This window comes from Melopsittacus undulatus, chromosome 12 (genome assembly GCF_012275295.1).
Source record: "Melopsittacus undulatus isolate bMelUnd1 chromosome 12, bMelUnd1.mat.Z, whole genome shotgun sequence".
Taxonomy (NCBI): domain Eukaryota; kingdom Metazoa; phylum Chordata; class Aves; order Psittaciformes; family Psittaculidae; genus Melopsittacus; species Melopsittacus undulatus.
The window spans coordinates 11,351,009-11,377,559 of NC_047538.1; the positions used below are offsets into that span (position 1 = coordinate 11,351,009).

Below are 26,551 nucleotides of genomic sequence, written 5' to 3' on the forward strand. Positions count from 1 at the left end.
TATCACTGGGTTAAAGAGATGGGAGGTGGATGGGAGAAAAAGATGAGTGAAGAGGGATTAAAATTACTCACAAGAAGGCCTATAAATACACCAGTGGGATGAGGAAGCATTCTCTCTTCCATTTAAATTAGGGAGCTAAACTTTGACAAAGAGATGTAATGGAGCAAAGATGCAGCAGAGCTAAGAGAAAGTCAACTGGGCAATTTAGCCAGGGATGTGTATTGCAGAGGTGGGAGACCAGGAGGAGGGACAAGGAATCTTGATTGTCAGGAACTAGTCCCTGGCTCAGGAAGTTGCAGAAGTAGGAAACTGAGAGAAGCCACACGGTTGTGATAGAGAAATCACAGCAGAGGATCACAGAGGCAGTGTGGAATAGAGGTATAATGGAGGGAAAAGGAATGCCAAGCCAGGAAATTATTTATCTGTTACAAATATTAAGCTCATAGCAGCAAGAGCTTGAATAGGCTCACAAGACCTGTGCATATACCTGCAATGTAGATTGGAAGTCAGAGGATATGTCGAACCAAACTGCTCAAATACATTCAGTGAGGGATAACATAAACCAGAGACTCACTGAATGTGCACAACCACATCTGCTGTTCCCATCTCTCCCAGTGCAGGGCCATGGCTTTGACAAAGACAGACTGAGGAGAAAGCAATGCTTCCAAGAGACGGGCTTGTATTTCCTCCCCTCCTGACACGCACAGCCTGGCACTGTCCCACTGAATACTCTGGGGCTAACACAAGTGTATTGTCTAAAAGTGCTCCAGCTTCTTTGATAAGGACACACTAAAGATGTTAAAGTGATTTAGCACCATGTATCACTTTCCTGACTGCAAAAATCAGAACATAAACTAGAAACAGGCAAAACAAGAGTTGCAAAGGAATAGGAAAACACTCCAGAACATCATCAGAGTGGCTGTATCTGCCAGCTCAGGCCATGGGTACAGCACTGTGGCCAGTGCTGAGGAAAGGATATGCCAGCCTGCAGGAAAGGAGGTTTAAGGACAATGAGGTCCCAGGTTATTACAAGGAAACCACAAAAATGTGTGCTAGAAACAGCAGTGAAGAACCTGTCTATCCAGTGTCCTTCCCCTCGGTGCTGGGAGTAAACAAGCAACACAATCAGCAACTTCCTGATCTGGTTTTCCCAGGCGGGCGGCCGGGACACCGAGTGACAGCTCCCAGAGGTTCAGGGCCTGGCAAGCACTACAAAGAGCAGCCACCACAAAGAGGGAAAGCAGCGAGGCCAGCGCAGCAGGCAGGAGACAACGCCAAAGTGATCTTACTTTCATTAGGCAGCTCCTCCCGGTCCACATCATCGAGGGGGGCTGAGGCGCTGCTTCCACCGTCATCCAGGGTGAGGATAAGGGGAACGTCATCATCCATGCTCACAGCCATCCTCTCCCTTCAGAGGCTCCTGCTCCAAGCACTTTAAATGATGCCTGTTTCAGTTCCTCTTGTAACACTGATGTCAAAAACTCTCCCCAGGGATTCCTCCATCAGGGGTGTCTTCTATATGTAAGAATACAAAGGTATGCGGACCCATCCCTCAAGACCACAGCTCAAAAAGGATCTAGTGACTTGCTTCCAAAACGCAGCACAGGATACCAGACCCAACGGCAGGATTTACACCAAAGCTAAACGCAAAGAGCCAGGTCCAGACTGTTCACGGAAGCAAAAGAAAGTGCTTCTTGACAAACTCCCGAGCACTCGGCGCAAGAAGCGAGCGGCAGTGATGCATCCAGAGCCAGCATGACGCTAAGTGTCACCATCACACATGGCTCTGTCCCCTGCCATGCCAAAGCGCCTCAGCTCCAGGTGGGGAGGGGAAAGAGACCGGGTTGAGGCCGCACACATGAAGCTCCCGGGGGCTTTCCTACTGGGTGCTGCCCCCGGCACAAGGTCTCGGGTCTCTTTAAGAGCTGGAGGAAAACTCAAAGCAGGGCCTGGCCAACGTCACGGGACGCTCCACAGCCGGTGCCGCCGCGCTGCCGTCACTCTCCCATCACGGCGGAGGCCGCATCCCCTGAGCAACAGGCCGAGCCCCCCCGGGGCACCGGACGCGCAACTCCCGGAGCTGCCGGGACCGCGGCCTGCGGGAGACAGGGACACCGAGGCCGGGCTGGCACCGCGCTGTGGGACACCGCTACCCCCCTCAGCCCTCCCCGAGGCCCCGCCGCCCCCGGCCCGCACACACCGGCTCCATCCCCTCCTTCCTGCGGAGCCCACCCCGGGCAGCGCCTCCGGACCCCACGGCCGGGCCCGACCCCCGGTGCACCGCGACCCGACCCCACCGCACCGGCCCCCGCTGCGACACCTCTCCTCAGCGCCCGGCCCCGCCCCGCCGCCTCTCATTGGCCGGGGGCAGCGCGGGCCTCTCCCTCCAGCCAATCAACGCTCCGCGCACGCTTCGCCCCGCCCACCGTCGGCCCTCGGCCCCCTGCGAGAGGCGCTGAATTATTCCCGCCTCCCCATCACACGCGCGTTTGGTCTCGCCATTGGGTAGTGGAGCTGTCACTCCGGCCAGGCGGGGATGCTGATTGGCTCCAAGCTGCGGCGGTGGGAGGAAGGGGCGGGCTCTCGGGGAGAGGGTCGCTGGCTGCCATTGGCTCCGCTGAGGACCCCGAGGAGCGGTCGCCTAGCAACGGCGCGGCGCGCAGCCGGGCCCACAGAGGAGGAGGAAGCGGCCGCCATGCTGCCGTGTCAGGCCCTGCCCGGGGTGTCCTGCAGCCTGCACAGGGCTGGTTCCAGTGCAGAGCAGCCCTCCAGCATCACAGCTGCAGCCACCGAGCAACCGGCTTCCGCACGGCATCACGGAGGGGAGGCGCCGAGCCCAGCACACAGAGCAGGGAGGCTGCTGCGGACCAGGTGCTGAGGGGCACAGGTAACACTGACCACACAGAGCCATCTGTTACAGCTGTCTGCAGCACCAGCGCTGGGCACAGCTGGATCGGGAAGCTCAGCAGTGCTCAGGATGAGTGGTGCTTTGCTGGGAGACACTGATGCACGGATAGACTGCACAACTCGTTCAAGTTGTAAAGTAGGTATGCTTTTATTCAGCGCTGAGGTGCATGGGGATGGCTCCTCCAAAGCATGTACACCTCAGGGCTGTTCTCCCTTTACATTTATTCTCTTAAGGTATACATATGCATTAGGTTACTCGATACGCCTATACATATTTATTATCTATCCCCGCTTTGTATTATAATGAGCTGGAAGGTTCTTTCCGCCTGCGCAGTGCCCCCTGATGGCAGGGGTCTCAGGATGAAGTAAATGAGTCTTCCTCTTCTTAAACTTTTCACCTTTTAATCTTCACACATGGCCATAGGGTTTGGTCCATGCCCAGTCTGCTTCTACCCTGCTTCTCAGCAGAACAAACATCTGCTTTTGTCCCTTATCAGTGGAACTAGCATCTGCTTCTCCCCCCCATCAGTAGTCAGTGCCTTGGCATGTTAGGTACTTGGGACAGACAATACTTTTGTTTAAGCAAAGGAATTCCTTTAACCCCCTTGTACAATTTCTCTGTATTACCCCCTGTATCAACACAAGGCAAGGAGTCAGGGTTGAGTCAGTGGTGCAGAGGGTACTGAGCAGATGAGAACTAAGAGCAGCAGCAGGCAGGACAACAGCTGTGACTGAGCACCAGTGACACTGGACAGGGTGAGTCTGAATCACAGGATCATAGAACAGTTAGGGCTGGAAAGCACCTGGAGATCACCTAGTTCCAACCCCAGCCCCATTTCATGCACATTTGGTGTTGGCTGCACGCAAGCATCAGCCTCTTGCAGGCAGGGCAGTGCACAGCAGTAAGCAAGCAGCTCTGGCTCATGTGATGGATGCACAGCTCCGGCAGAACAAGAGGACAGGGCTGCAGTAAAGAGTCAAATGTGAGTGAGAACCACAGGACAAAATCCATACAACCCATTTATATTGTAAGCAATGCTGTTCTTGTGGGGTAAAGAGTGAGGAAGTTATCCACAGCTTAGATTTTGGGGAGGTTACCCCAGATTGCTGCTGACTCCTCTCCATGGACCCCACTCATCCACCCGCTGCTGGGAAAGGGGCTCTGGCTCTTGTGTCAATCCTCAACCCTCATGACTCAATCCTCAACCCTCTTGTCTCCATCTAGTGTCCAAATCACACTTTGGTTTCACTTGAGACACCTGCAGGCTTGTTTGGCACCGTGCTGGCATCCCCATGAAGCTGAACAGCCTCAGCCCCATCAGCATCTCCTGATGCCCCAATTGCCTTCGTGTCCCTGCAGTCTTTACCCAGCTGGACAGCACTTGCACTAAGGCAGAGCCTGCCAGGGCTGGATGGGAGGACACGGGAGCATGACAACATGACTCACTGTTTGACATTGAGCTCTCTTTGTCTTTCAAAAGCAAGAATAACCTTTCTTGCCAACAAGCTGGACCAGAAACACAGGCTCCTGGCTGGCTGCCTAAGCTCCAGCACCCTTTGTGTGCTGAGGTGGGTCTAACCCCAGTCCTGCTGCTGCTCCAGGTGGCAATAAAGGCATTCCTGGGGCAGAGTGATGCCCTTAACCTGGCTGGGTTTGTCCTTGGGTGAATCTGAGGGAATGATTCCCTTTGTGTGGGAGTTACCAAGCTCCCAGTGACCTCCCTGCATCCTCCCTGCCCAGGGGAGCAAACCCCAGGTCACCCAGCCCATGTCCTTTATGTGCCTCCGTACCTGTATTCCTTCAGACAGAGCTGCACTTTCCCACCTCAGGAATGGAAATGGAGGAGCTGCTCTGCTTGGACAGCCTTCGGACACCTACCTGTGTGCAGATCACACAGCAGCAGCCCGTGGTCCAAACAGGAGGCCCAGCAGATTTGCCTTGGACCATGCATTTGGTGATGAGCATGGTGTTGCTGTGAGAGCACCTCATGACCCTCAGTACAAACCACAGGACCACGCGTTCACTCAGCACATCCTCATCACCAGAAGCTGCTGAAATCCCTGTGGCAGATCCTTCTCCATCACAAACCCCATCCAGTCCAGGGGCATCCCACCAGCAGCAGGATGCAGGGTGATGCCAGTCCTCACCTTCTCCTTCCTTGCCAGAGGAGACCATTACAGCGGTGATGAAAGGCCAGCAGAGAGCCACCACAATGGCCAGGGCTGGAGCATGTCCTGTGCACAGGGGCTGAGGGACTGGGGCTCATTCAGCCTGGAGCAGGGATGGGTTTGGGGGGCTTTGGAGCAGCCTGTACCTGTGAAGAGGAGGTGACCATGAGGACTGAGCCAGGCTCTGTGCAGAGCAGGATGAGAACAGACACAAACGGGATCAAGAAAGGCTCTGCCTGGGTATCAAGGGAAACTTTTCACCCCAAGGACAATCAGTAGGGTCAGAGGTTGTGCCTGCCCCTCTGTCCTTGAGGCTTTCCACACCTCACTGACAGGAGAGCAGCCCAAGCCCAGTCACCTGCTTGAGCAGTTGGACTGGAGACCTCCTGCAGGCCTGTCGAGCATGAGCGATGCTGTGACTGTACACAGCAGGGAGGATGAAGCAGGACTCCTCTCATGGAGCTGGTCAGTGGAGGTCCCCATCAGAGCCCTAGACCTTATCTGCCCCTGTGGCACCCACTGCACCCAGCTCCATCCCTGCCTGTCCCCACCATGCTCTGCTATAGCAGTACCTGTGCCTGGTCCTTCTCCTGGACTCCATGCTGCAGGCAGTCCTGTCTCCTGCTGTTCCAGCTTCCCAGCGGGACTTCCCAGTCAGAAGGAACCTGACCCATTACCGCACCTCTGATGACCACTGGAAGCTGCTGTCACCACCAAGGCTGTCCCGCTCTGGTGCTGCAGGGCTGTGCCCTGCACAGGGAGGCCACTGCCCGCTTGGCACTGTGGGCACGCACGGATCCCAGCACAGAGCAGCCCCATCCTTCATTTCCAGCCATGGAAAGGTGCAGGGTCCCCATGGACTTGCCCATCAGGAGGTCTTGGGCAGGCATCCCAAGGGATGTTTGGCTTCACTTCCAAGGAGGCCTGGCCTTGCAGGTACCCTCTGCTGTGCTGCTCCTGGGCAAAGGAGGTCCGGACACACGCTGTGACCGACCCAGCCCTGGAGGGCCTCGGGGGGCCGCGGGGGCTGTCAATGGACCCTCCTTTTTACACCTTCCTGGCTTGGGGTTGTCCGAAGCCCGGCAGGGCCCATCTGAGGGGGTGCTCGGCCAGTCCAGGGACTGGGCTTCTGCTGTGCCTGTGGAGCAAGGCTCGCTACCAGGACGCTTCCACACACAGGATGTGTCCCGGTGAGACACCTCCGCTCTTCCCGGGGTGCTCCTGCAGCAGCGGGAGGGGCCAGGCTGGGTGCAGGGGGCAGGAGGAGGGCTCCAGAGCAGTGCCTGGAGCTTGGCTACATCTTCCTTGGTCATGCGAGGAGCGGCGCGGGCCGGGCCGAACAGGGACTCGTCACAGAAGGATGGAGTGTGGCCTCTGAGCCTGCGGGACACAGGAACCATGCACCAGGACCGGGCACCGCACACGGGGGAGCATCAGGGGCACCCAGAACCCTCCTGAGGGCCACCCGCCCACCCCTGGATACTGAACACAGAGACTTAGACCTAGGCACGGCTGCAGGGATTCCTGAGCTAGGGTTTTACTGGGTATGGAGGACACAGAGCAGGAGCTGCAGCACCAGGAGCAGGTGTCTTCTCTCCAACCAGGGCAGGTTCCTCCTGTTGAGGAGCCTTAGAAACAGGTAAATGGCTGTGAAAGAAACAGCTCAAGGAGCCTCTCAGGGTTCTAAATTAGCCCCCACAAGGACATGCAGTTAATTCAACAAGAGTTCATCAGGGACTGCAGCAACAGGACACGGGGTGATGGGTTCAACCTGAAACAGGGGAGATTTAGGTTGGATCTAAGGAATCTGTTCCCTGTGAGGGTGCTGAGGCGCTGGCACAGGGTGCCCAGAGAAGCTGTGGCTGCCCCATCCCTGTCCTTGGCAGTGTTCAAGGCCAGGTTGGACACAGGGGCTTGGAGCAGCTGCTCCAGTGGAAGGGGTCCCTGCCTGTGGCAGGGGTTGGAGCTGGAGGAGCTTTAAGGTCCCTTCAACCCAAACCAGGCTGTGACTCTATACCCAAACACACATCCCGACGCCCTTAACTAACGGAGTTCCATGCAAGCACCGGGATATTCCTCCCCAAACGACGCCCAGAGCACACCCCTCGAATTCGCAGCACCCGCATCACGCCCTTATTCACCCGAAGGCCCGCGGGCCGGCAGCGGGCGGGCACTGCACGCCGCTATACCGCCTATGTCTATAACGAACGCCCATGCCCTGAGCCGCCCGGAGCGGTCCCGCAGGCCGCGGCTACAGCCGTGCCCGCAGAGGGCCCCCCGCAGCCCCGCTCACCTGCGCTGGCCGCTCGGCCTGGGCCCGGGGCGCGGAGCTCCGGCCCACGGGGGGGGGAAGGCGGGCGGCGGGGGCCGGGCGGCCGCGGGGCTCCCGAACAGGGACTCGTCCACGAACGATGCCCGCGGGCGGCGGCGGCACCGAGGGACCGGGGCTGCGCCCCCGGCACGCATGACCCCGCTCCGGTCAGCCCCTTCCGGTTCCGGGGCGGGGCCATGCGTGAGGTGTTCCACTTCCGCCGCCGTTACCGACATGGCGCCGGCGCGCGCCCGCCGCCAGACCCGGGACGCGCCGGTACCGGGAGGGGGGAGGGGCGGCGGCTGCCCTGGCGCGCGCGTTCCCGCGTCCCCGGCTGCACCGCGTCACGTGTGTCCGGTGCACGTGTCCCGAGTACCCCACGTGCTGCTGGGCCTGGTACCGGTGTGCCCTATGCTGGTGTCCCAGTGCCGGTGTGCCCTGTGCTGGTGTCCCAGTACCGGTGTGCCCTGTGCTGGTGTCCCAGTACCGGTGTGCTCAGTACCGGTGTGCCCTATGCTGGTGTCCCAGTGCCGGTGTGCCCTGTGCTGGTGTCCCAGTGCCGGTGTGCCCTGTGCTGGTGTCCCAGTGCTGGTGTGCCCCCATGCTGGTGTCTCAGTACCGGTGTGCCCAGTACCAGTGTGCCCTATGCTGGTGTCCCAGTACTGGTGTGCCCAGTACCAGTGTGCCCTGTGCTGGTGTTCCTTGTGCTCGTGTCCCAGTACCGATGTCCCAGTACTGATATCCCCCTTACTGGTGTCCCAGTACTAGTGTCCCAGTACTGGTGCCCCCCATACTAGTGTCCCAGTGCCAGTGTCCCCAGTGCCTCTGTACTGTGGTTCCAGTACCAGTGTCCCCTGTGCTGGTGTTCCCTGTACTGGTGTCGAAGTACTGGTGTCCCCCATACTGGTGCCCCAGTGCCAGTGTCCCAGTACCGGTGTCCCTTGTACTGGTGTCGCAGTACCAATGTCCCAGCACTGATGTCCCCCATACTGGTGTCCCAGTACCAATATCCCAGTACTGATATCCCCCATACAGGTGTCTCAGTACTGATATGTCCATTACCAGTATAAGTAACCAGTCCCAATACTGCCATCCCCAGCCCTGCTGTCCCAGTACCAGTATCCCCAGTATTGCTGTCCCACTGTCAATGTCCCCAGTACCAGTGGCCGTGCCCTCCATGCTGGCAATGCAGATCTGCAGCCCCTGGCACCACTGTGACCACAGCTGTGTCCCCGCTGTCCCCAGGTCCCTGTGCCCTCGCTGCCTGCCTTCCCCAGCACCAAGGAGGAGGATGATGCCGAGGCCGATGCCGAGCCGGACACACGGGCCCTGGTGCGGGCCCAGAACCAGAAGAAGAAGAAATCCGGTGGCTTCCAGTCAATGGGTGCGTGCAGGGCCCGGGGCAGCGGTACCTGAGTGGGGACCGTCCCTTGCCCGCACCCCTTCACCCGTCCCCATCCCCGCAGGCCTCAGCTACCCTGTCTTCAAGGGCATCATGAAGAAGGGCTACAAGGTGCCCACCCCCATACAGAGGAAGGTGAGTGCCGTGGGTCCCTGTGGTGCGGTTGGTGGTGGTGGGATGGTGATGGTGATGGTGCCATGTCCCACAGACCATCCCTGCCATCCTGCGCGGCCGGGACGTGGTGGCGATGGCGCGGACGGGCAGCGGGAAGACGGCGTGCTTCCTCATCCCCATGTTCGAGCGGCTCAAGGCACCCAGCCAGGCTGGGGCACGCGCCCTCATCCTGTCACCCACCCGAGAGCTGGCCCTGCAGACCCTCAAGTTCACCAAGGAGGTATGGGGACAACAATGGGGTGAATGGAGACAACAATGGGGTGAATGGGGGCAACGAGGGGAAGGGGTTTGGTTTACCACCCCCAACAACACATTTGGTTCTCACCCTGCAGCTGGGCAAGTTCACAGGCCTGAAGACAGCCCTGATCCTGGGAGGAGACAAGTGAGTTGTCCCCATGTCCCCCACCTAAAGCCTCACCGGAGCCTGGCGAGGGGCTGAGCTGCCCGGTACCACCCGGTATGTCCCAGCCTCTCCCCACTCCCGCAGGATGGAGGACCAGTTCGCTGCCCTGCATGAGAACCCCGACATGTGAGTGGGGCCATGGGGAGGGGACACAGTGGAGAAGTGGCCCCAGGAGCCATCCGGGAACATCACTGGTGCTTGTAGCCAGTACACCTGGTGTTCCCTTGGAGCATCTTCCTGTGCTCCCCATGGGGAACAGTGGAGTCTGTATTGGGTTGGATTTGGGACCTGCACCTGGAATGGACTGGGGACACTGTGTCCCCCCAGCCCAGTCCCATCACCAGCTCTGTCCCTGCAGCATCATTGCCACTCCTGGGCGCCTGGTGCACGTGGCGGTGGAGATGAAACTGAAGCTGCACACGGTGGAGTACGTGGTGTTCGACGAGGCCGACAGGTCTGCGGGGGGGTCCCTGAGGCTGGGTGGGTGCCTGTCCATGGCTGGGCACAGAGGGACGGAACAGGCGCTGCCATGTCCTGCATCCCTCCCTGCAGGCTCTTTGAGATGGGCTTTGCTGAGCAGCTCCAGGAGATCATCGCCCGGCTCCCAGATTGCCACCAGACCGTGCTCTTCTCTGCCACGCTGCCCAAGCTGCTCGTGGAGTTCGCCCGGGCTGGTGAGAGCAGAGGGCAGGGACATGGTGTGATCCCACGGCTGGGCTGGGGCCGGGACTGCCAAAACAGAGCTGGGATAGTGCTGGGCCAAGTGGGTGCCCCTGAGCCGAGCGGTGGGGCTGGTCCTGGTACCGCATCCCACGTGTGACACGTGTCCTGTGTGTTACTGTGTCCTGCAGGCCTCACCGAGCCCATGCTGATCCGGTTGGATGTGGAGTCCAAGCTCAGTGAGCAGCTCAAGGTGAGATGGCTTGGGGGGAGAGCTTGAGATGGGCTTTGTGCCCCCAAGCCCTGCAAGCACCCTGTGGGGACAGTGGGTGGTGTGGGGACTCAATGGGGCTGAGCTGTGCCCCCCTTTGCAGCTGGCTTTCTTCCACGTGCGTGGGGATGACAAGCCGGCCGTGCTGCTCCATCTGCTGCGCACTGTGGTGAAGCCCCAGGACCAGACGGTCGTCTTCGTGGCCACCAAGCACCACACAGAGTATCTCAAGGAGGCAAGTGGCATTTGGGGGTGCCCAGCCTGTACCCCCGTGAAAGGGCAGGGGGCTGGGAGGGGCTGGGACCCCTTCCCAAACCCACATGGGGTCTGCATTGGTGGGCGTAGAGTCACAGAATGGTTTGGGTTGGAAAGGACATTAAGATCATCCAGTTCCAATCCGTGTCATGGGCAGGGACACCTCACACTAAACCATGTCACCCAAGGCTCTGTCCAACCTGGCCTTGAACACCGCCAGGGATGGAGCATTCACAGCTTCTTTGGGCATGTCCTTGCTGGAGTCTCTGCCTCTGTTTTGCTGGGTTGCAGGAGAAATCCCAGGATGTGATACTATGGAGGAGTTGCATCTACTCACCCCTTGGAAAGAGCGGGATGTGGGGTCTGAGTGGGCACCCTGGGCTCTGGGGACCCTGTCTCTTGCCTGTGGGTGTGTTCCCTGGTGGGATCTGATCCCTGTTCCCCACTGCAGCTGCTGACAGCACAGGGCATCCGCTGCACACACATCTACAGCTCGCTGGACCAGACCGCCCGCAAGATCAACATCGCCAAGTTCTCCCAGGGCAAGTGCCCGGTGCTGCTGGTCACTGACGTGGCCGCCCGCGGGCTCGACATCCCCATGCTGGACAATGTCATCAACTACAGCTTCCCTGCCAAGGCCAAGCTCTTCCTGCATCGTGTTGGTGGGTGCTGGTGTCCTGTGCAGGGTGCACTGCAACCCAGGGTGTCCCTCGTGGTGACAAGGAGGGGGCGAGTCCCTTGGGCCCCTGTTTCATACTCATAGAATGGGTTGGGTTGGAGAGGACCTCAAGTTCCATCCAGTTCCAACCCCCCTGCCATGGGCAGGGACACCTCACGCTAAACCATGGCACCCAAGGCTCTGTCCAACCTGGCCTTGAACACTGCCAGGGATGGAGTATTCACAGCTTCCCTGGGCAGCCCATTCCAGTGCCTCAGCACCCTAACAGTAAAGAATTTCCTGCTTATATCCAATCTAAACCTCCCCTGTTTTAAGTTTTAACCCATTACCCCTTGTCCCTGTTGCCTGTTAGGCTGGCACTGCTGATCCTGCCTCGATGGGGGTATCTGGGGCAGGAGGTGACATCAGGGGACAAAGCAGTGTCAGGAACATCCCTGATCTCCCTCCTCGACTCCTGGAGCAGGGCTGCTGCCTTCCCTTTACAATGGCACCATGATGGGCTCCCTTCTTCCCCCTTCCCAACAACCCACATGCCCTTGCCACCCACGCCCCCCTAGTAAATGTCACATGCATGTGCTCCCAGTGGCACCAGTAAGTCCCTGCTGGTCTTCCATTGGGCTTGGGCTCTGGTTTCCCACTCTCCTCCATCCCTTTCCAGGTCGTGTGGCCCGAGCTGGCCGGAGCGGCACTGCCTACTCTCTGGTGGCTCCTGATGAGATGCCCTATGTCTTTGACCTCCATCTCTTCCTGGGGTGCCCGCTTGTCCTCGCTGGTACCCAGGAGATGCCTGCTGGTAAGGTCCAAACTGGGACACTGGGTTTATCCATTTCATGGAGGGATATGTTTCCCCAGGCATGTCAGGGATGCTGGTTTAACACCCCTGAGCTCTCCATGGCCATTTGCTCTGTTAAATCCTACACTGCTGCCATGCCAGCGCGCTGACGTGGTGTCTCCTGGCACTGCAGATGCTGGTGGGGTGCTGGGCCGTGTCCCCCAGAGCCTGGTGGACGATGAGGAGTGCCTGCTGCTCACGGACCACGAGGGCTCTCTGGAGCTGCGCAGCCTGCGCCGGGTGGCTGACAATGCCCAAAAGCAGTACCTGAGATCCCGGCCCGGCCCCTCGCCCGAGTCCATCAAGAGAGCAAAAGACATGGATGTGTCCCAGCTCGGCATCCATCCCCTCTTCAGTGAGTTGCTTTGGGGACGCTGACAGAGGGGAGCCCCATTCCCATCAGCAGGGAGCTCATCTGTGCCCCTCTCCATCCCTGTGTTCCTCAGGTGCTCGCTTTGAAGACACGGAGCTGGAGAGGCTGAAGTTTGTGGACAGCATTAAAACCTACAAGTCCAAGGCGGTGAGTTGGGACCCGTTCTCTGTCTGAGCTGGGTGGGAGGGAAGGTCCATGCCGCTCATCCCATTCCTGCTCTGGGATCAGACCATCTTTGAGATCAACGCCACATCCCGGACGCTGGCCAGCACCGTGATGCGCTCCAAGCGGCGCCACGACCATGCCCTCATTGAGAGGTACCAGCGCGGGCAGCAGGAGAAGCGGGCGGCAGCTCTCAAAGGGCAGGGGCTGTGCCCGGCCCCCCCTGTCCCTGAGGAGGGAGAAGGTGACAAGGAGGAAGACCTCCAGGTAATGGGCAGGGATGGGGGCTGGCCCTGGACACATGGACCGGGAGCTCCAGGCTGTGCTGGAGGCTGATGCAGGGTCCTTCCTTGATCCCTTCCAGGACGTGTTCTCCAGTGTCCTGGGCCAGAAGCGAAAGCAGGGCCGAGGGGGAGAAGGCAGCCCCAGGAAGAAGCTGCAGCAGTCAGCACAGCAGGACAAGGACTTCTACATCCCATACAGGCCCAAGGACTTCGAGAGCGAGAGGGGGTGAGTCTGGGGGGGCTCCTGCTGCTGCCCTGCCCCAGTGGGGCTGCTCTCACTGCCTGCCCTTTGCAGGCTGAGTGTTGGTGGCGAGGGCAGCCCCTTCGAGCAGCAGGCAGCTGGAGCCGTGCTGGATCTCATGGGCGATGAAAACCACAACCTCAACAAGAACAAGCAGCTGCTCAAGTGGTGAGTGGGGACTGTCCATGGGCTGGGGGGGCAGAATCAGGGCTGGGGGGGGTCTCACCACCCTCCCCTATCTCACAGGGACCGCAAGAAGAAGCGTTTTGTGGGGCAGACGGGCCAGGAGGACAAGAAGAAGGTGAAGACGGAGAGCGGGCGCTACATCAGCAGCTCCTACAAGAACAACCTGTATCCTGCCTGTGATGGGGTGAGAGCGAGCTCTGCGCCCTGCTCCTGGGGAGCCAGCCCCTACCCGCGGCGTGGGGGGGGAGGCTGGTCAGGCACCGCAGTGGGTCAGGCAATGGGGAGCCACCACACGTGCCCTTAACACACCGGCCCAGCTATGAGAAGTGGAAGCAGAAGTACAAGGTTGACGAGCGGGATGAGGACGAGGAAGGGGGACGCAGCCATTCCCAGTTCCACGGGAAGCACCGGCGCGGGCACGGTGAGTACCTGGAGCAAGGGTTGAAGCCCCCCCCCCATCATCCTCCCCATTGCCTCCCCCCGAGCTCTGCCGTGTCCCCCCCCACAGGCCCCACACAGGCTCCATCCCGGGTGCGCTCGGAGCTGAAGAACAAGCAGCAGATCCTGAAGCAGCGCAAGAGAGCAGCCAAGCAGCGGTTCCTGCAGAGTGGGGGCCTGAAGCGGCTCAAGGCCCGCAACCGGCAGCGCGTGCAGGAGCTGCGGCAGATGGCCTTCGGGCGCAGGGTACCAGGCACCAAGAAGGGCAAGATGAGGAAGAGGGTGTAGGGATGGGGGCTGAGCCCCGGCGGATGCCCCCTCGCCTGGGATGGGCACTGGGGTAAGGGACATTAAAAACGTGGCTGGTTTGGAGGACTCAGGCTCCTCTTTGTCCTTGCCAAAAGCTTTGTGTCTGGGGTGACTCCGGCTTTGAGCCACCACCAGGCACAGTCCTAAACCAAGCAAGTGCTGTGGGTCCATGGCTGGGTTATAATCATGGATTGGTTTGTATTGGAAGGGACCTTAAAGCTCACCCACTTCCAACCCCTGCCACAGGCAGGGACCCCTTCCACTGGAGCAGCTGCTCCAAGCCCCTGTGTCCAACCTGGCCTTGAACACTGCCAGGGATAGGGAATATTTATTTGTATTTTGGTGGGAGATGCCTTCAGAGGCAGCAGCTCCCAGTCCTCTGTGGTACACAGGTCTTGCCTGTAGGAGGGTACCCTGGAGGGTCAGGGTGTGCCTTGGGGTGTCCCATCCCCTGCCCCAGTGCAGTGCCACCCCACTGGGCCTGTGCCACTGCCACCTGCACTGCCTCTTGTGGGGGTTCCCAGACGTGTCAGGCAGTGACCTCCATTCCCACTGCTGTGGCTCCGTGCTGGCCATGGCAGCAGTGCTGCCAGGGGGTTACTCATGGCTCGGTGGCACCCTGGTACCCCTGTGATGCCACACTGGTGACTGCAGGACACGGCCCCGGCTGCCTGGGGCGCAGCTCAGCACAGATGGCAGCCAGGTCCTGCATGCAGAGCAGCACCTGCAGACAGGAGCCTGATGCCACAGCCGTCCGAGGACAGGAACAGCCCCGTGTGCCCCTGCCCATGGGAGAGGCTGCACTGACCGTGTCCAGCTGCGCCTCGGTGTCCTCCAGGGCCACGTCTGTGTGGATCTTGAGTGGCACCGTGGCGAGGTGGAAGAGGTTGAGCACTGCCAGCTTGATCTGCGCCAGCACCAGGGTCTTCTCGGTGGCCGTGCTTTGGGCATGGGCCCAGCAGGACTCCTGGGCACGGAACAGCAGAGAGCCCTTGCCCCCCTTCTAGCCACGACCCCTGCAACCCCCACAACATTGGGACAGGGACACCTGGGGGTCCTGGCTGTGTCTTCCCCATGCACTTTATGGGTGCATGGGGAATCCTGGCTCAGTCCAGGGGATGCAACCCAGCTTCCCACCACCACCACATTTGGCATCCCCCTCTTCATCAGGTTTTGGGGTGCTTCTGCTGCCCCTCTCTTGGTTCTAATGCACCCCACGTCCCTCCTTACCCCCTGCAGCACCTCACGGTGGGCAGCCTCCAGGCACATGTGGTGCTGGGCCTCCTCGGTGGCGATGCACAGGAGCTCACTGAGAGTCTCCTCGCGGTACCCCCGGAGCTGTGCCCAGCCCCGTGCCAGCCGCTCCTGCCCTGCTTCTGCCTCCTGTGCCAGGGCTGCCCGCAGGGCCAGCAGTGCCTCGAAATGGGCCAGCATGGACGGGACATCCTGGAACTGGGCAGCAAGAGGAGGCTCACAGCTTGCAGGGGTAGGGGGGCAGCTGTGCCCACACAAGGAGCCTGGGGATGCACTCACCTGCCCCATCCTGGCCAGCACATCCTGCAGGTAGCTGTGGAAGCACTGGAGGCTCCGGAGGTGCTGGGCTAGGCGGTCCCTGCGCCGCTGCAGCCCTGCAAGCTGGTGGTGCAGGTGGGCTGCCTTAGCATCCTGCTCCGCTGCCTGTGCCTGTGCCTCTGCTGTGCGCTGCAGTGCCCGCTCCTGCCTCGCTGCTGAAGCCTGCGGTGTGGGGACAGGGTCAGCAGGACCCCCATGGCCACCCCAGCCCCAACCCTGCACAGCACCTTGAGGAAGGCAGTGAATTTGAGGACAACATCCTGGAGCCGCTGTTCCCTCTGGTCCAGCTGCTGCCGGCTCTGTGCCAGACGCTCCATCCTCTGCCAGAACTCCTGCAGGAACATCGGGGACGGCAGCATCCCATGGACAGCCTGTGGACAGGGAGGGGCTGGGGTCTGCCCTTACCTCCTGCTGCCTCTGCAGCGCCCGCTCCACCTCCGCCACCTCCCGTCTCTTCAGCAGCAAGCACGTGGAGGGCCGTGGTGCGACACTGCTGGGCACCAGCACCATCCTGCCATGGGCTGTGTGGAGCTCAATGTGCCAGGAGGGGGGAACCCACCTCCATAGCACAACCAGGACCCCCGTGGGTCACCACTGCCAGCCAGGGCTCAGCACTGGGAGCCAGGCCTGCTTTTCCATGCAGGAGTTGGTGGTGGTGGTGTTATCCCTTCCTGCCTGCTTATCACCCACCCTACCTCCCCACTTCAGCCCCACCCCACTTGGAGCAGCATTTCAAGGAAGAGGATGGGCACCTTGGCACAACCTCAGCTCTCCGATTAGACTCTGGGGCATCCCCCTCTACCTCCCCATAGCCCACAGCAGGGCAGCAGCTCTGCAGCTCCCTGCTTCCAAAGGAGGCAGCAAGAGCTCTGCTCCTGGAGCAGGGGGAATGGTGTGAAAGCCACGTGGGAGCGTGTTGGGCAGCACCTCTGCCCATCCCGAGGGATCTCACTCACGGCAGCTGCAGCTTGTCCCGGAAAGCCCTGCTCAAATCCTCCAGGTCCAAGGCCATCCCTCCTGGTGCCTCCCCAGCACGGAGGACGCGGGCAGCTGGGATGGCGGCAGCACAACACCGTTGCCAGGGGCAGCCAGAGGCTCCAGCAGCTCCCTGGGGTTTTCCGGGCCTGGCTCCAAGCACAGGGACTGCTCTGAGGCTCCTGGGGACACTTGCAGCCCTCTAACCCCACCTTGCACTGCAGCCCCCCCGGCCTTCAGACCCTGCTCCTGCCTCCATCACCCCTCAAGAGAGCATCCCACGTGAACAGATCCCAACCAGTGCCCCACTGAGTGCTTGGGGGTGTCCCCATCCCTCCTCCATCTCTCACTGCTCTCAGCACACTTCACCTCTCTGCATGCCCAGGAATGTCTCCCCTTTGCACCCCATGTGCAATCAGTTCCCCTTCATTCCCACATGTTCCATCAGATCACCCTCATCCCCCATTACCCTTTACATGCCCCCAGGTCCCCTTCTCCATCATCCTCACTTCACACAGTTGATTACTGCCGGTCCCCTCTTGCAGAGCCCTCTGTTCCTCTCCATGTGGATCCTGATCCCCTCATCCCCTCCCTCTGTTAAGTTCCCTCTGTGCTTCCCACCACAGCCAGGCATCCCCCCTCAAAACCACTGCCAGATAACCCCCAACTTAGACACGGAGTGGCATTCCAGAAGGATTAGGGGAAAAATGTTTATCATAAAACCAATAAAGCCCCCTATAGCCAGCAGCACCCATGTCCTGCCCAGGCACCAGTTGTATCTTCTGTCATCCCAGGACCATCGTGGCCCCACAGTGACTTTCTCCATCGCACTCCTGCAACCCCAGCACTGGTCATGGGGACCAAGCCACAGCCCCATACTGGTATCTGAGTCCATAAAGGGGAGCAGGCTACAGACCCCCACTTGTGAGCTCTGCCTGCACTGGGTGCCACCTTGTTTTAAAGGCACCTGTGACAAAGAGGAAGGTGAAAGAGGAGAAATGGAGACACGTGGCTGGGGAAGGACAGAGGGAAAGCTGGGGAAGGGGCGAGTGGAGAAGACAGTGGGGATGCTCTGACCAATCCAGCCCGCTGAGGACAGCCTGTGCTCAGCTACACAGCAAGGATGTGCCTGGTGCTGGGCATCCAGCTGGAGCTCTGTGTGCTGCTTCATGGAACTATGAGCCTTGTGTCTCCTCTCCCCTCATTTCCTCTGCAGAGCCCCTGCCGTGCTGCTCACTGCCATCATCACCTACACAGGACACAGAGCAGCAGCATCTCAGCAGGAGCCAAGGAGCCAGAGAACAGGAATTCCTCCCTTGCAGCAGGCAGAGGCTGCAGGAGGCACCAGAGCTCACCTTCCATAAGGCAGTTGAGATAAGGAGCCCGAATGCTGCTCCCATTGACCAGTGCCAGCACCTCCTGCTGGGCAGAGCTGCTCATGGCCTCTTCTTCACCATTCCCATCATCATCATCCGAGTCCACCAGCACTAGGACATCATCCGAGTCTCGATTCCTGTGAGGAGCAGAGCACACAGATGCTAAAAGGCTGAGGACAGCCTGTCCTGTGCCCCCTAGGCTTTGACCAGCCTCTGCCCCGAAATGACCAGTTTTGATGGACTCCTCCAACCCTGCACTAACCATGTGTAAAACCAGCTGGTTTCAGACCATCACCACATTCTGCACTGCTTCCCAACCACTTCACAAACATCCACATACTAAACTGCACCAGTCCCTCCAGAGAGGAGCTATCTTCCCTCCTGTATGGAAATGGGGAAATGACAGCACCCAGAGAGAGACTTCCCACGCTGCAGCTCCACAGCAGTGGGAAGGGGGGCAAGAGAAGGAGCAGGGCCAGGAGGAGTGCAGGCTGGAAGTGGGGAAGAAATCAGGTACACCCAAACCCCGAGGTGGCACTTGTTCATGTGCATCCTTCCTGAGGGGATAAGGACACAGGGAAAACTGGTTACTTCTCCTTGACTGCACTGTCCCTGTGCAATTCCAAAGTAACTGGGATCCTGCTCCTGCTCTGATGCCAAGTGTCCCCCCCTCTCCCCTCAACCTCTGGCTCCTTCACCCATGCCAGCCCCACCACCCCCTTCCACAGGCACAGCTCCCAGGTAAGAACAGCTTTGGTCTGGGAATGGCTCCTGCCTCAGAGGTGGATCCCTCTCCTCTGACAGGCACCTCACTAGTGAGGCCTCATGGGACTGGGCTGAGGAACATCAGCACTTACCTGAATGCAGCACCTGAATGGGAGAGAAGGGAAGGGAAAAGAGCATTAGAAACCAGCCCCAGAGCAGTTCCGGTTTTACTGCACAAGCCCTGTCTATCCTGCCTGGAGGAGGATGGGCTCTGGCAGCCACATGTGGAGGCTCAGACAGGAAGGTGACCTGCCCATGTATGCAACAGCAGCATCTGAGGGGTCACAAGGAAAGGGGAGAAGGCCCATCACAGTACAGCTCCCTGGAGAAGGTGAGGGTCAGAACACAGCTTCTGTTTCAAACCCATCTGAGAGGGTTTATGACCAGGAGCAGGGGCTGGGGCGATCATCAGTGGCTGACTCCAGCACACCAGGAAGGACAAGCAGGCTGGGGATAAAACCAGCCCAACCCCCTCCCTGTGCAGAGCAGAGCTCCTACCTCTGAGGCACAGCAGGGGACTGTAGTACAAGACAACCCCGGTGACAGTGAGGACAGCCAGCAGGCACAGGACCACAACAGCACCCACGACCCCAACAATGTTCACTGGCTCTGTGGAGAGGAGACACAGGAGGTCAGCTTGTCAGGGACACAGATGGGTGAGGAATTTTCAGAGCAGGACCCGGTGCTGTCTCAGCTCCCATTTCCCACCTCAGCAACAGTCTCACCAGCACAAAGGGTGAGGGTTTCAGCCACTCAAGCTTTACTGACTTAGAAAGAAGTGACCAGTGCAGCCACTGGTTTTGTGCCCAAATACATTCAGTGAGAGCAAATCAACCCCTGCCCACTGCACCTCGAGCAGCTTGGCTCCTGGAGGTGCTCCTCTGAGCTCACAACCCCCAGGAGGGATCAAGGATGTACCTTCAGGCCCATTGCTCTGAGGTGAGGGAAATTGGTCCTTTTCACCCTGGGCTGAAGGGAGCCAATCCTGCATCAACGCTTGCCACAAGAGCATGGAAAGCATCAAAGGACAGCTCTATACACCAAAGGATGTATGGAAGGCAAAGAGGACTCTAGTGGCAAACAGCCCCAGTGAGCTGTGTCCCCACAGGCCCCACTCACGCTTCACTGTGAGGCAGATGAAGAGCTCCCTCAGCCCCACGGGGTTCTGAGCCTTGCAGACGTAGCAGCCCCCGTCGGTGGCCTGGGAGCAGTTCTGGATGGTGAGCCGGGACACGTTGCCCTCCTGGGCGATGAGGTACCTGCCTCCGGGCTGGATCTCTGCCCCTGGCTGGGGGATGCCCCGCAGCCACGTGAGCCTCGCTGATGGGGTGCTCTCAGTCACTCGGCACGTCAGGGTCACGCTGTCGCCCACAAAGCAGGTCTTGGGGGGATCTGATTCCAGTGAAGGGATTTCTGAGCAGCCCCAGGGGAAGAGGAACAAGGAAAGAGGGAGGGAATGGAGGAGTTTAACAGAAGGAGCAATCAGCATCAGACTGATTAATAATCATTAATAAGAAGAGGCCAGGCAGGAGCACCGAGGGTTTGCCATTCAGCTCACTCACAGAACTGCAGCAGCATCCCAAGGACAATCTGAGCAATTTCACACTGCTTTTCTGACACCCATCCTTGTATCCCCAGTGGGATATACAGATTTATATCTGCCAGCAGGAAGATGGCAGAGAGGAGAAAGGCAGCCCAGGATTGTTCCTTGGGATCAGCAGGGCTCTTGTGTAGCTCTGACAAAGGAGGATAAATACAGCTCAGGTTTTCCAAAGCAGCTTTAGTCAGATCCCTCAGATGCCTGATGGGAGTCTGGGGACATCCATGACCTTCCTCCCCTAAGCCCAGCCCTACCAAACTTAATGTCAAGCTGAGCAAGGCACTAAAACTACCTCTCACTTTCACACAGTGCTTGCACAGGTGAAAAGCTTCGTGTGGGGCAATTCAGCCCCTGAAGATGTACCCAAAACATAACTCACCTGCAGCTGTGCCCTGATGGATCTCAGCTGCAGGACTTCCATGTCTTGGGCAGTCACCTCTGCACAAGCCCAGCCCTACTACTCTGTTAGCATCTCCCCCTGCAGCAGGCAAGTGCTTGCAAGCAGCAAGTGCCTCCAAGCCTGTCTTGCCTGAGCCCTGCTTTAGTGCTCTGGAGGGCAGAGAATGACCAGAGCTCCTGCCTGCCCCACCATCAGCAGGCTCACGAATGGCCATGAAGGTGGGCAAGAGAACTCACTTATCTCCACAGTGCACGTGGGCTCCTCCTGCCTGACCACGTGGCTCCCCACACACTTGAACACTTTGCGGTGGGAGAGGTGGGAACTGTTGAGTGTTTCCACGTGGATGTCCGAGGAGGTCATGGAGCTGAGGACCCAGCTCGAGTTCTCCAGGTCCTGTCCCTCTTCTCTCCAGTGCAGGGTGGGGTGGGGATACCCCCCAGGCCAGCTGCAAACCAGCTGCAGCATCAGCCCCGATGAGGAGGTCTCAGCCCAGCACTTTGGGGTTGACTGTGGTGGATCTATCAGAAAGGACAGTGCGTGGTTAGAGACACTTTCAGGTCACAGCTCTTGGTGTCCCAGAGGCTGGAACTCCCCCAGGTGCTGGTGTTTGACATCATTCCCCTTGGAAACCTTCCTGGTTTCCTTGCTTATCTTCTCCCTGACCTGTATCCCACAGCCCCAGGGGAGCACAGCTCTGAATGACAGCCAACAGGGACCAAGCAGGGGCTGTCACACCAGCCACAGCCAAGCCTTGAGGGACTATTGCACAGGGAGGAAAAAGATCATTGCCACAGCTTTATCCAATAGAGCACCTAAAGCACAAAGATAAGCATCTAAAAACACAGTGGGAGAACCAAGTCTCCACCCTGCCCTTGGTCCTCATGCCACAGCTACAAAGGGGTGACATGGACTCACACTACTTGACAACAAGGCTCTACCTGTCACCATCACTGAGACAAGCATTAAGATTTCTCAAGGGAACATGGAAAGCATCAGGGCTCTTGCCCAGGGCCAAGCCACCAGCTCCTCAGAGCCACCAGCTCCAAGCTGGAGCACTCCCCCAGCACGCCCAGTCCATGCTGAAGGAAGAGGCTGCTCCGAGTGTACAAGATGCTCTGCCCACAGGGTGACTCCTGCTTGCAGGGCCACAGATATGTGCCACAAAACAAGCGTGCTCTGCTCCTGCCCAGCACCACTGTCACTGCCACATGGTATTGCTCATCTGTGCAGCACACACTGTGTCCACACCACGCTGCAGCAGTGGGGACAAACTCCAGCAGAGAACAGAAGCAGGGTAAGTCACCACTGGCCTTGTGCCAGGGCCAACTCATCACCCCAACGACTGTGTTTGTTATTTAAATACGTGACATGGTGTCAGGAGCAGGTCAGAAGCCAATAGAAACCCAAGAGCAAGCCCTTAGGCAGAGCAGGGCTTTATGTAGCAGGAGTTCCCCATGGGATGGTTTCACAGCCACACACCCATGCTCGGACAGACACACGTCTGTTTAACAGCCACAGCGATTCTGGACTCTGATCCAGGCAGCATTAGCACACTGTGTCCCTGTGGCTGGCTTATCTGATCCAACCAGACACCACTGAGAGCTCAGCCCCACACAGCAGGTGTCAGAGGGATGCCTGGGGTCTATTTTGTGGAGCGTTTATTCAAGTGACTTTCAAATGACAAAGGAAACAAGTCATCATCATGGCAAAACCCCTGTGAGCTCCACTCACACCTTCCTGGGGCTTGGCTTTCCAGGAACTATAGACACACAGCTTGTACAATCTTTGAAACCATCCAGCTTTGGCAAGGAATTTCTTGACACCACTTCCTCTGTCTCAGCACTGGGGAGGATCACAACTGACCCCAAACCTTGGCTGTGGATAACAACAGCAACTTGCCAGCCTCAACCACCGCAAACCGCCCCGCTTCAAGAGGCAGACCCAGCACAGGAGGAATGTGCTTCACATCCTGGACTCCCAGGCTCTCCCAGTACAACTCCAGTGCCTAAATGCTAACAGAGATCTGTTCCCAAAGCGTTAACAAACCATAAAAACCTAAACCCCTCCAATCTCCCTCAACCAAAAGCCCTCACAAAACACCAGCAAAAAGGATCTCATGCCCACAGAAAAGCCCACAGCAGCTTGTATGACATTGGACACAACCATACCAAGGAATCCATCCTTTGGAGGTGTGCAATTCACACCATGTGCTTCCTGTCCAGAACAAACACAGACCAGCAGCTCAAGGCAGGGCTGCACCTTTGTTGTGTGGCTAGGACGTTCACTCTCCTGCTGGTGGGGGTTTTAAATGCAGTGCTGAGCAAACAGAGAACTTTTAGTACAACCCATGAGACAGTTGAGAAGCTTCAACCTCCAGCATTTGCTGATGCTGCTTCTGCTGATTTAAAGCACCACCAGAAGCACCTCTCTTGCCTACTTCAGGGCACACCAGTGTCCCAGATCACCTTTGGAAATGAATGTACACATTAATTCCAGGCGAATCAATGAAGCTCAGAGGCAGCGCCAACACTTGGCATGCCATAGGTATCTTTTCCTTGCGTGGGTTTGGCACCAATGTCCCAGATTGAGGGCTCCCCATCGCCAGCACTATGCCTATCTATCTATCTATCTATCTATCTATCTACCTATCTATCTCCTCTGAAGCAGTCTGGGCTTTGAGTCCCTCACTCCAGCTCTCTGTCCCTGCAAAGCTCCTCTGCAAGTGCTTTGACACAGGAATGAATGTGACCTTTCTGAGCTTGAATCTGTCCAGAACAGGCACAACTTTTACAAACACTGAGGAGGAAGGAACACCCTGAATGCAAACAGAAAACACCTCTCATATACAGCAGGCATTGATGGAAAGCCCAGTATGAAAGGAAGGGGCTGACAGAGCACAGAGTGTCACCAAAACAAGCAGACTGACAACAGCCCTTCCCTCTCCTCCACCCTGTAACATGGACTCGGCTGGCACAGAGGCCAGCAGCTCAGAGCCCAGCTCACAGCTGATTCGACTTGGGGAAGGGTCCAAGAATGACACCAGCCACAGGACCTCCTAATCTGGATGGGGCTGTTGCACAGAACAGATGAGGCATCCAATAATGGTCCTGCACCAGCAGTGTGCAATGTGACTTGAGAGCTCTCCAGCCTGTGTTTGTGAAGGGTTTGAAGGGGATGAATGAACGAAACAGAGATGGGAGAGCACCAAAACACACAACAGGACAAAAAGGCTGAAAGAATGGCCCATGGTGGCACGCTCCCAGCAGTAAATTTAAGGAATGAGGTGTTTCCACCAAATTCATAAGGCTGCACTGTCAGACTTGGCACAGACAACTTCTGAGCTGAGGTCCCTCTGTTCTCCCACTGAAATGAACAGCACAGCACACCGATTCCAAGCAGTCTGTAAGGCGCTGAGCAGCAGCCCTCATCCTAAGATACATGAAGGCTCAAGTCAGCCACACTCTGAGGCACAGGACCAAGTACAGGATATGAAAGATCCATCCAAAAACTAGCTCATCATCATGACACAGTGAAGACTTCACTGCTGGCGCTTCATCCTCAGCATCACACACACACACATACATCCTTGACAGACCCTATAGATTACTTGTGAATGAACCTGTAACTGAGCAGTACCAGCCTGCCCACAGGTTTTGCATGATGTGGCCATCTCGCCCTATTCGACATTGCTTTTCCAGCACTGCAAATGAATGTGGGCTCCTGCGGGACTGAGGGAATGCCAGAGGCAGGACAAACTTACTGGCTACCAGGAGCTGGACCCGGTGCTCATGATCCGTCTTGTTCAGCACCTCCTTGCAGGTGTAGTTGCCTTCATCCTGCGCACGCAGCTCTGTGATGCTCAGAGAGCTGTTGTCAACCAAGGAGAAGCGGACATCTGGGGGGAAGGTGACCCTTGAGGAGAAGAGTGGGGGGAAAGAGTGTGGATCCCCTTGGAACCACAGCACCTCGGTGGCTTCTTTGGAGACATTGCGGCACAAAAGGAGGATGCTTCCTCCAACCTTCCCAAAGACCACTTCCTCTGTTCCTGCAAAACGAAGGGACAGTGTTAGGGATGTAGGGAACCGGCAAAGCCCTATTCTGCCAGCAAAGACCTGTGTGTATATATATATATGAGATATATAATACATGCAAAGACCTGTACATATCTATTATACGCAAAGACCTGTATACATATATATTATATATATCTTATATGCAAAGACCTGTACATATATATGTATATAAGATATATATTATATGCAAAGACCTGTATATATATATGATATATATTATATGCAAAGACCTGTATATATGTATGTATATACAATATATATTATACACAAGGACCTGTATATATATATATTATACACAAATACCTGTGTGTGTATATAAATACATGAGATATATCCATATATACACACACAAAGATGTGGTATCTCTCCAGGTCTCTCTCTGATACATACCAACCATCTGAGGTGCTTGCTAGAGGCTCTGCTGCCAAACTATCCCCAATATCCATTTAGCAACTACAAATGTTCCTTGCAGACACCATCAAGAGGAGGGACATGGCTTAAAAGACCCAACAGGAAAGCAAGAACAAAGCATTTCTGACACAAGAGGAGACCAACAGAGACCCAAAGGAGAGCAGTGTTCAAGCACCAACACCATGAACAGCAATGGCCACGCTTGGCCCATGCTCTGGGGACCACTTGCCCGTGCAGCCACATCCCTGCAGAGCTCAGGCTCTGAAAAGGAGACAAAAGCCAGCCCAACACTGGTGATGAGGAAGATGGAAAACTGTTGGAAAACTGACGGAAAACCGAGGAACTGTTGATATCCCCCTCTCACCTCTCCCACCTTCCCCTGCCAAATGGCATCCCACAGGGCTCTGCAGCAGTGCCCCCCTCCCACCATCCCCCTCAGCACCTGCCCCGCTTGTTTCCGACAGGAATCGTGTTATTTTATGTACTAAACCCAGTACTTTTTAAACCAAGAAACCCGCCCCGGGGCCGGCCGGGGCGCTCCCTCAGGTGCGCGCCGGGCTGAGGTAAGGGCTGTCATGGCCGCCGCCCAGCGCTCGCAGCTCTCTTCCCCTCAGTCCCCGCTACCTGTGGCGTCCCGGCGCGGCACCAGCCTCCACACACACAGGGCGAACAAGAACCGCGCTGGCGGTGTCCTGCCGGGGAACCACATCGCCTCCGCAAGGAGCCTCTCGCCTGCACCCCGGCGAGCGGGCAGGGGAACAAGAAGAAGGCGGGCAGCTCCGGACGGGCCCGCCCGCCTCCCTCCGCGCTGCCCGGGGCCGGTGGGCCCGGGGCAGACCCCGCCGCCTCAGCCCGCCATTTTGGGGGCCGCCATCTTGGGCGCCCCCCGGGCCACGCCCGCCATCTTGGGTACCCCCCTCAGGGCTGCCCGGGGAGCCGGGGTATGGCGGCGGGCGCAGCGCCATGGTCGGGGTGGTTAATGCAAGGAGGATGGTGCTTCCACGGCAAACCGAAGCAGAGGCAGTAAGTGAGACCCCCCTCAGAGGATCGGCCGTAAATCGACCGCTTAGACACCCCCAGAGCAACGGGAGCAGGAAGCACAGCGGTAAATGGCTGTGAGCCTCGCCACTGTGAAAAACTAAAGAATAAGGTATTGTTTATTAAGATATATGTTAGGTATATATATATGTTAAGCCCAATATAAAGGTTAGACAACAAAAGATATGAAATTGCTTATGCACACAGTTAACGGACACAGTTTATGCAAGATAAGATAAACCACAATCGCTTACACCAATTAAACCAGAAACCGTTTATGCAAAC

General features: G+C 57.8%; 5 protein-coding genes across 12 annotated transcripts in view; 1 reads left to right on the plus strand and 4 right to left on the minus strand.

Moving 5' to 3' along the window:
- The window catches only part of TPCN1 (two pore segment channel 1), a 46,776-nt gene extending 44,434 nt beyond the window's left edge, over positions 1–2,342 (minus strand). The window contains exons 1-2 of one of the 2 annotated variants that reach the window (XM_031047794.2): positions 2,321–2,342; positions 1,290–2,096 (exon numbers count right to left, since the gene is read on the minus strand). In XM_031047794.2, the coding sequence (XP_030903654.2) occupies positions 1,290–1,401 (112 nt within the window). In that variant the 5' untranslated portion in view covers positions 1,402–2,096; positions 2,321–2,342. Of the gene's footprint in view, positions 1–1,289; positions 2,097–2,320 lie in introns of those variants that run through there. The other variant, XM_031047795.2, reaches the window with a different exon arrangement.
- Positions 2,343–3,129: 787 nt separating this feature from the next.
- RITA1 (RBPJ interacting and tubulin associated 1) lies at positions 3,130–7,586 on the minus strand. 4 transcript variants are annotated; one of them, XM_034068308.1, is made up of 4 exons: positions 7,370–7,586; positions 5,649–6,456; positions 5,056–5,222; positions 3,130–3,871 (listed from the first exon to the last, which is right to left on the minus strand). In XM_034068308.1, exons 1-2 carry the CDS (start codon positions 7,540–7,542, stop codon positions 5,985–5,987), a joined length of 645 nt encoding a protein of 214 aa, XP_033924199.1. In that variant the 5' UTR covers positions 7,543–7,586; the 3' UTR covers positions 3,130–3,871; positions 5,056–5,222; positions 5,649–5,984. The 4 variants fall into 4 exon arrangements, with proteins under 4 accessions (XP_033924199.1, XP_033924198.1, XP_033924197.1 ...); XM_034068307.1 differs by having other exon boundaries at positions 4,787–5,222; XM_034068306.1 differs by having other exon boundaries at positions 4,699–5,222.
- A 7-nt stretch (positions 7,587–7,593) lies between these two features.
- DDX54 (DEAD-box helicase 54) lies at positions 7,594–14,122 on the plus strand. 2 transcript variants are annotated; one of them, XM_034068304.1, is made up of 20 exons: positions 7,594–7,663; positions 8,633–8,771; positions 8,854–8,924; positions 8,998–9,183; positions 9,296–9,345; positions 9,451–9,492; positions 9,725–9,820; positions 9,919–10,040; positions 10,218–10,279; positions 10,401–10,532; positions 11,004–11,214; positions 11,890–12,024; positions 12,197–12,418; positions 12,510–12,583; positions 12,665–12,865; positions 12,963–13,108; positions 13,178–13,291; positions 13,370–13,474; positions 13,627–13,730; positions 13,818–14,122. In XM_034068304.1, the coding sequence occupies exons 1-20, from the start codon at positions 7,622–7,624 to the stop codon at positions 14,033–14,035; spliced, it is 2,472 nt and encodes an 823-aa protein (XP_033924195.1). In that variant the 5' UTR covers positions 7,594–7,621; the 3' UTR covers positions 14,036–14,122. The 2 variants fall into 2 exon arrangements, with proteins under 2 accessions (XP_033924195.1, XP_033924194.1); XM_034068303.1 differs by having other exon boundaries at positions 13,627–14,122.
- Positions 14,123–14,497: 375 nt separating this feature from the next.
- CFAP73 (cilia and flagella associated protein 73) lies at positions 14,498–17,030 on the minus strand. Of its 2 annotated transcripts, XM_005147888.3 has the most exons (7): positions 16,585–17,030; positions 16,034–16,139; positions 15,856–15,960; positions 15,590–15,790; positions 15,287–15,508; positions 14,865–15,023; positions 14,498–14,780 (listed from the first exon to the last, which is right to left on the minus strand). In XM_005147888.3, exons 1-7 carry the CDS (start codon positions 16,638–16,640, stop codon positions 14,658–14,660), a joined length of 972 nt encoding a protein of 323 aa, XP_005147945.3. In that variant the 5' UTR covers positions 16,641–17,030; the 3' UTR covers positions 14,498–14,657. The 2 variants fall into 2 exon arrangements, with proteins under 2 accessions (XP_005147945.3, XP_033924378.1); XM_034068487.1 differs by lacking the exon at positions 16,585–17,030 and having other exon boundaries at positions 15,590–16,283.
- A 200-nt stretch (positions 17,031–17,230) lies between these two features.
- On the minus strand, positions 17,231–26,115 carry VSIG10 (V-set and immunoglobulin domain containing 10). 2 transcript variants are annotated; one of them, XM_034068314.1, is made up of 8 exons: positions 25,853–26,115; positions 24,505–24,789; positions 20,981–21,262; positions 20,008–20,157; positions 19,243–19,353; positions 18,837–18,849; positions 17,959–18,116; positions 17,231–17,852 (listed from the first exon to the last, which is right to left on the minus strand). In XM_034068314.1, exons 1-8 carry the CDS (start codon positions 25,935–25,937, stop codon positions 17,779–17,781), a joined length of 1,158 nt encoding a protein of 385 aa, XP_033924205.1. In that variant the 5' UTR covers positions 25,938–26,115; the 3' UTR covers positions 17,231–17,778. The 2 variants fall into 2 exon arrangements, with proteins under 2 accessions (XP_033924205.1, XP_033924204.1); XM_034068313.1 differs by having other exon boundaries at positions 19,864–20,157.
- Positions 26,116–26,551: the final 436 nt, after the last annotated feature.

What these genes read in the sequence shown, in the direction of transcription:
- RITA1 (XM_034068308.1), bottom strand. Translation starts at nt 7,542, where the DNA reads ATGCGTGCCGGGGGCGCAGCCCCGGTCCCTCGGTGCCGCCGCCGCCCG. An exon ending in AGGCCGAGCGGCCAGCGCAG is followed by an intron (nt 6,457 to 7,369) that starts GTGAGCGGGGCT and finishes TGTGTCCCGCAG; the next exon opens with GCTCAGAGGCCACACTCCAT.
- VSIG10 (XM_034068313.1), bottom strand. Translation starts at nt 25,937, where the DNA reads ATGTGGTTCCCCGGCAGGACACCGCCAGCGCGGTTCTTGTTCGCCCTG. An exon ending in GCCGCGCCGGGACGCCACAG is followed by an intron (nt 24,790 to 25,852) that starts GTAGCGGGGACT and finishes TTCGTTTTGCAG; the next exon opens with GAACAGAGGAAGTGGTCTTT. An exon ending in CATCTGCCTCACAGTGAAGC is followed by an intron (nt 19,354 to 19,863) that starts GTGAGTGGGGCC and finishes TCCTCTCCACAG; the next exon opens with AGCCAGTGAACATTGTTGGG.
- DDX54 (XM_034068303.1), top strand. Translation starts at nt 7,622, where the DNA reads ATGGCGCCGGCGCGCGCCCGCCGCCAGACCCGGGACGCGCCG. An exon ending in CTGATCCTGGGAGGAGACAA is followed by an intron (nt 9,346 to 9,450) that starts GTGAGTTGTCCC and finishes CCACTCCCGCAG; the next exon opens with GATGGAGGACCAGTTCGCTG. An exon ending in CGGCATCCATCCCCTCTTCA is followed by an intron (nt 12,419 to 12,509) that starts GTGAGTTGCTTT and finishes TGTGTTCCTCAG; the next exon opens with GTGCTCGCTTTGAAGACACG.
- CFAP73 (XM_034068487.1), bottom strand. Translation starts at nt 16,138, where the DNA reads ATGGTGCTGGTGCCCAGCAGTGTCGCACCACGGCCCTCCACGTGCTTG. An exon ending in ACCGTGAGGTGCTGCAGGGG is followed by an intron (nt 15,024 to 15,286) that starts GTAAGGAGGGAC and finishes TTCCGTGCCCAG; the next exon opens with GAGTCCTGCTGGGCCCATGC. An exon ending in CCGAGGCGCAGCTGGACACG is followed by an intron (nt 14,781 to 14,864) that starts GTCAGTGCAGCC and finishes TCCTGTCTGCAG; the next exon opens with GTGCTGCTCTGCATGCAGGA.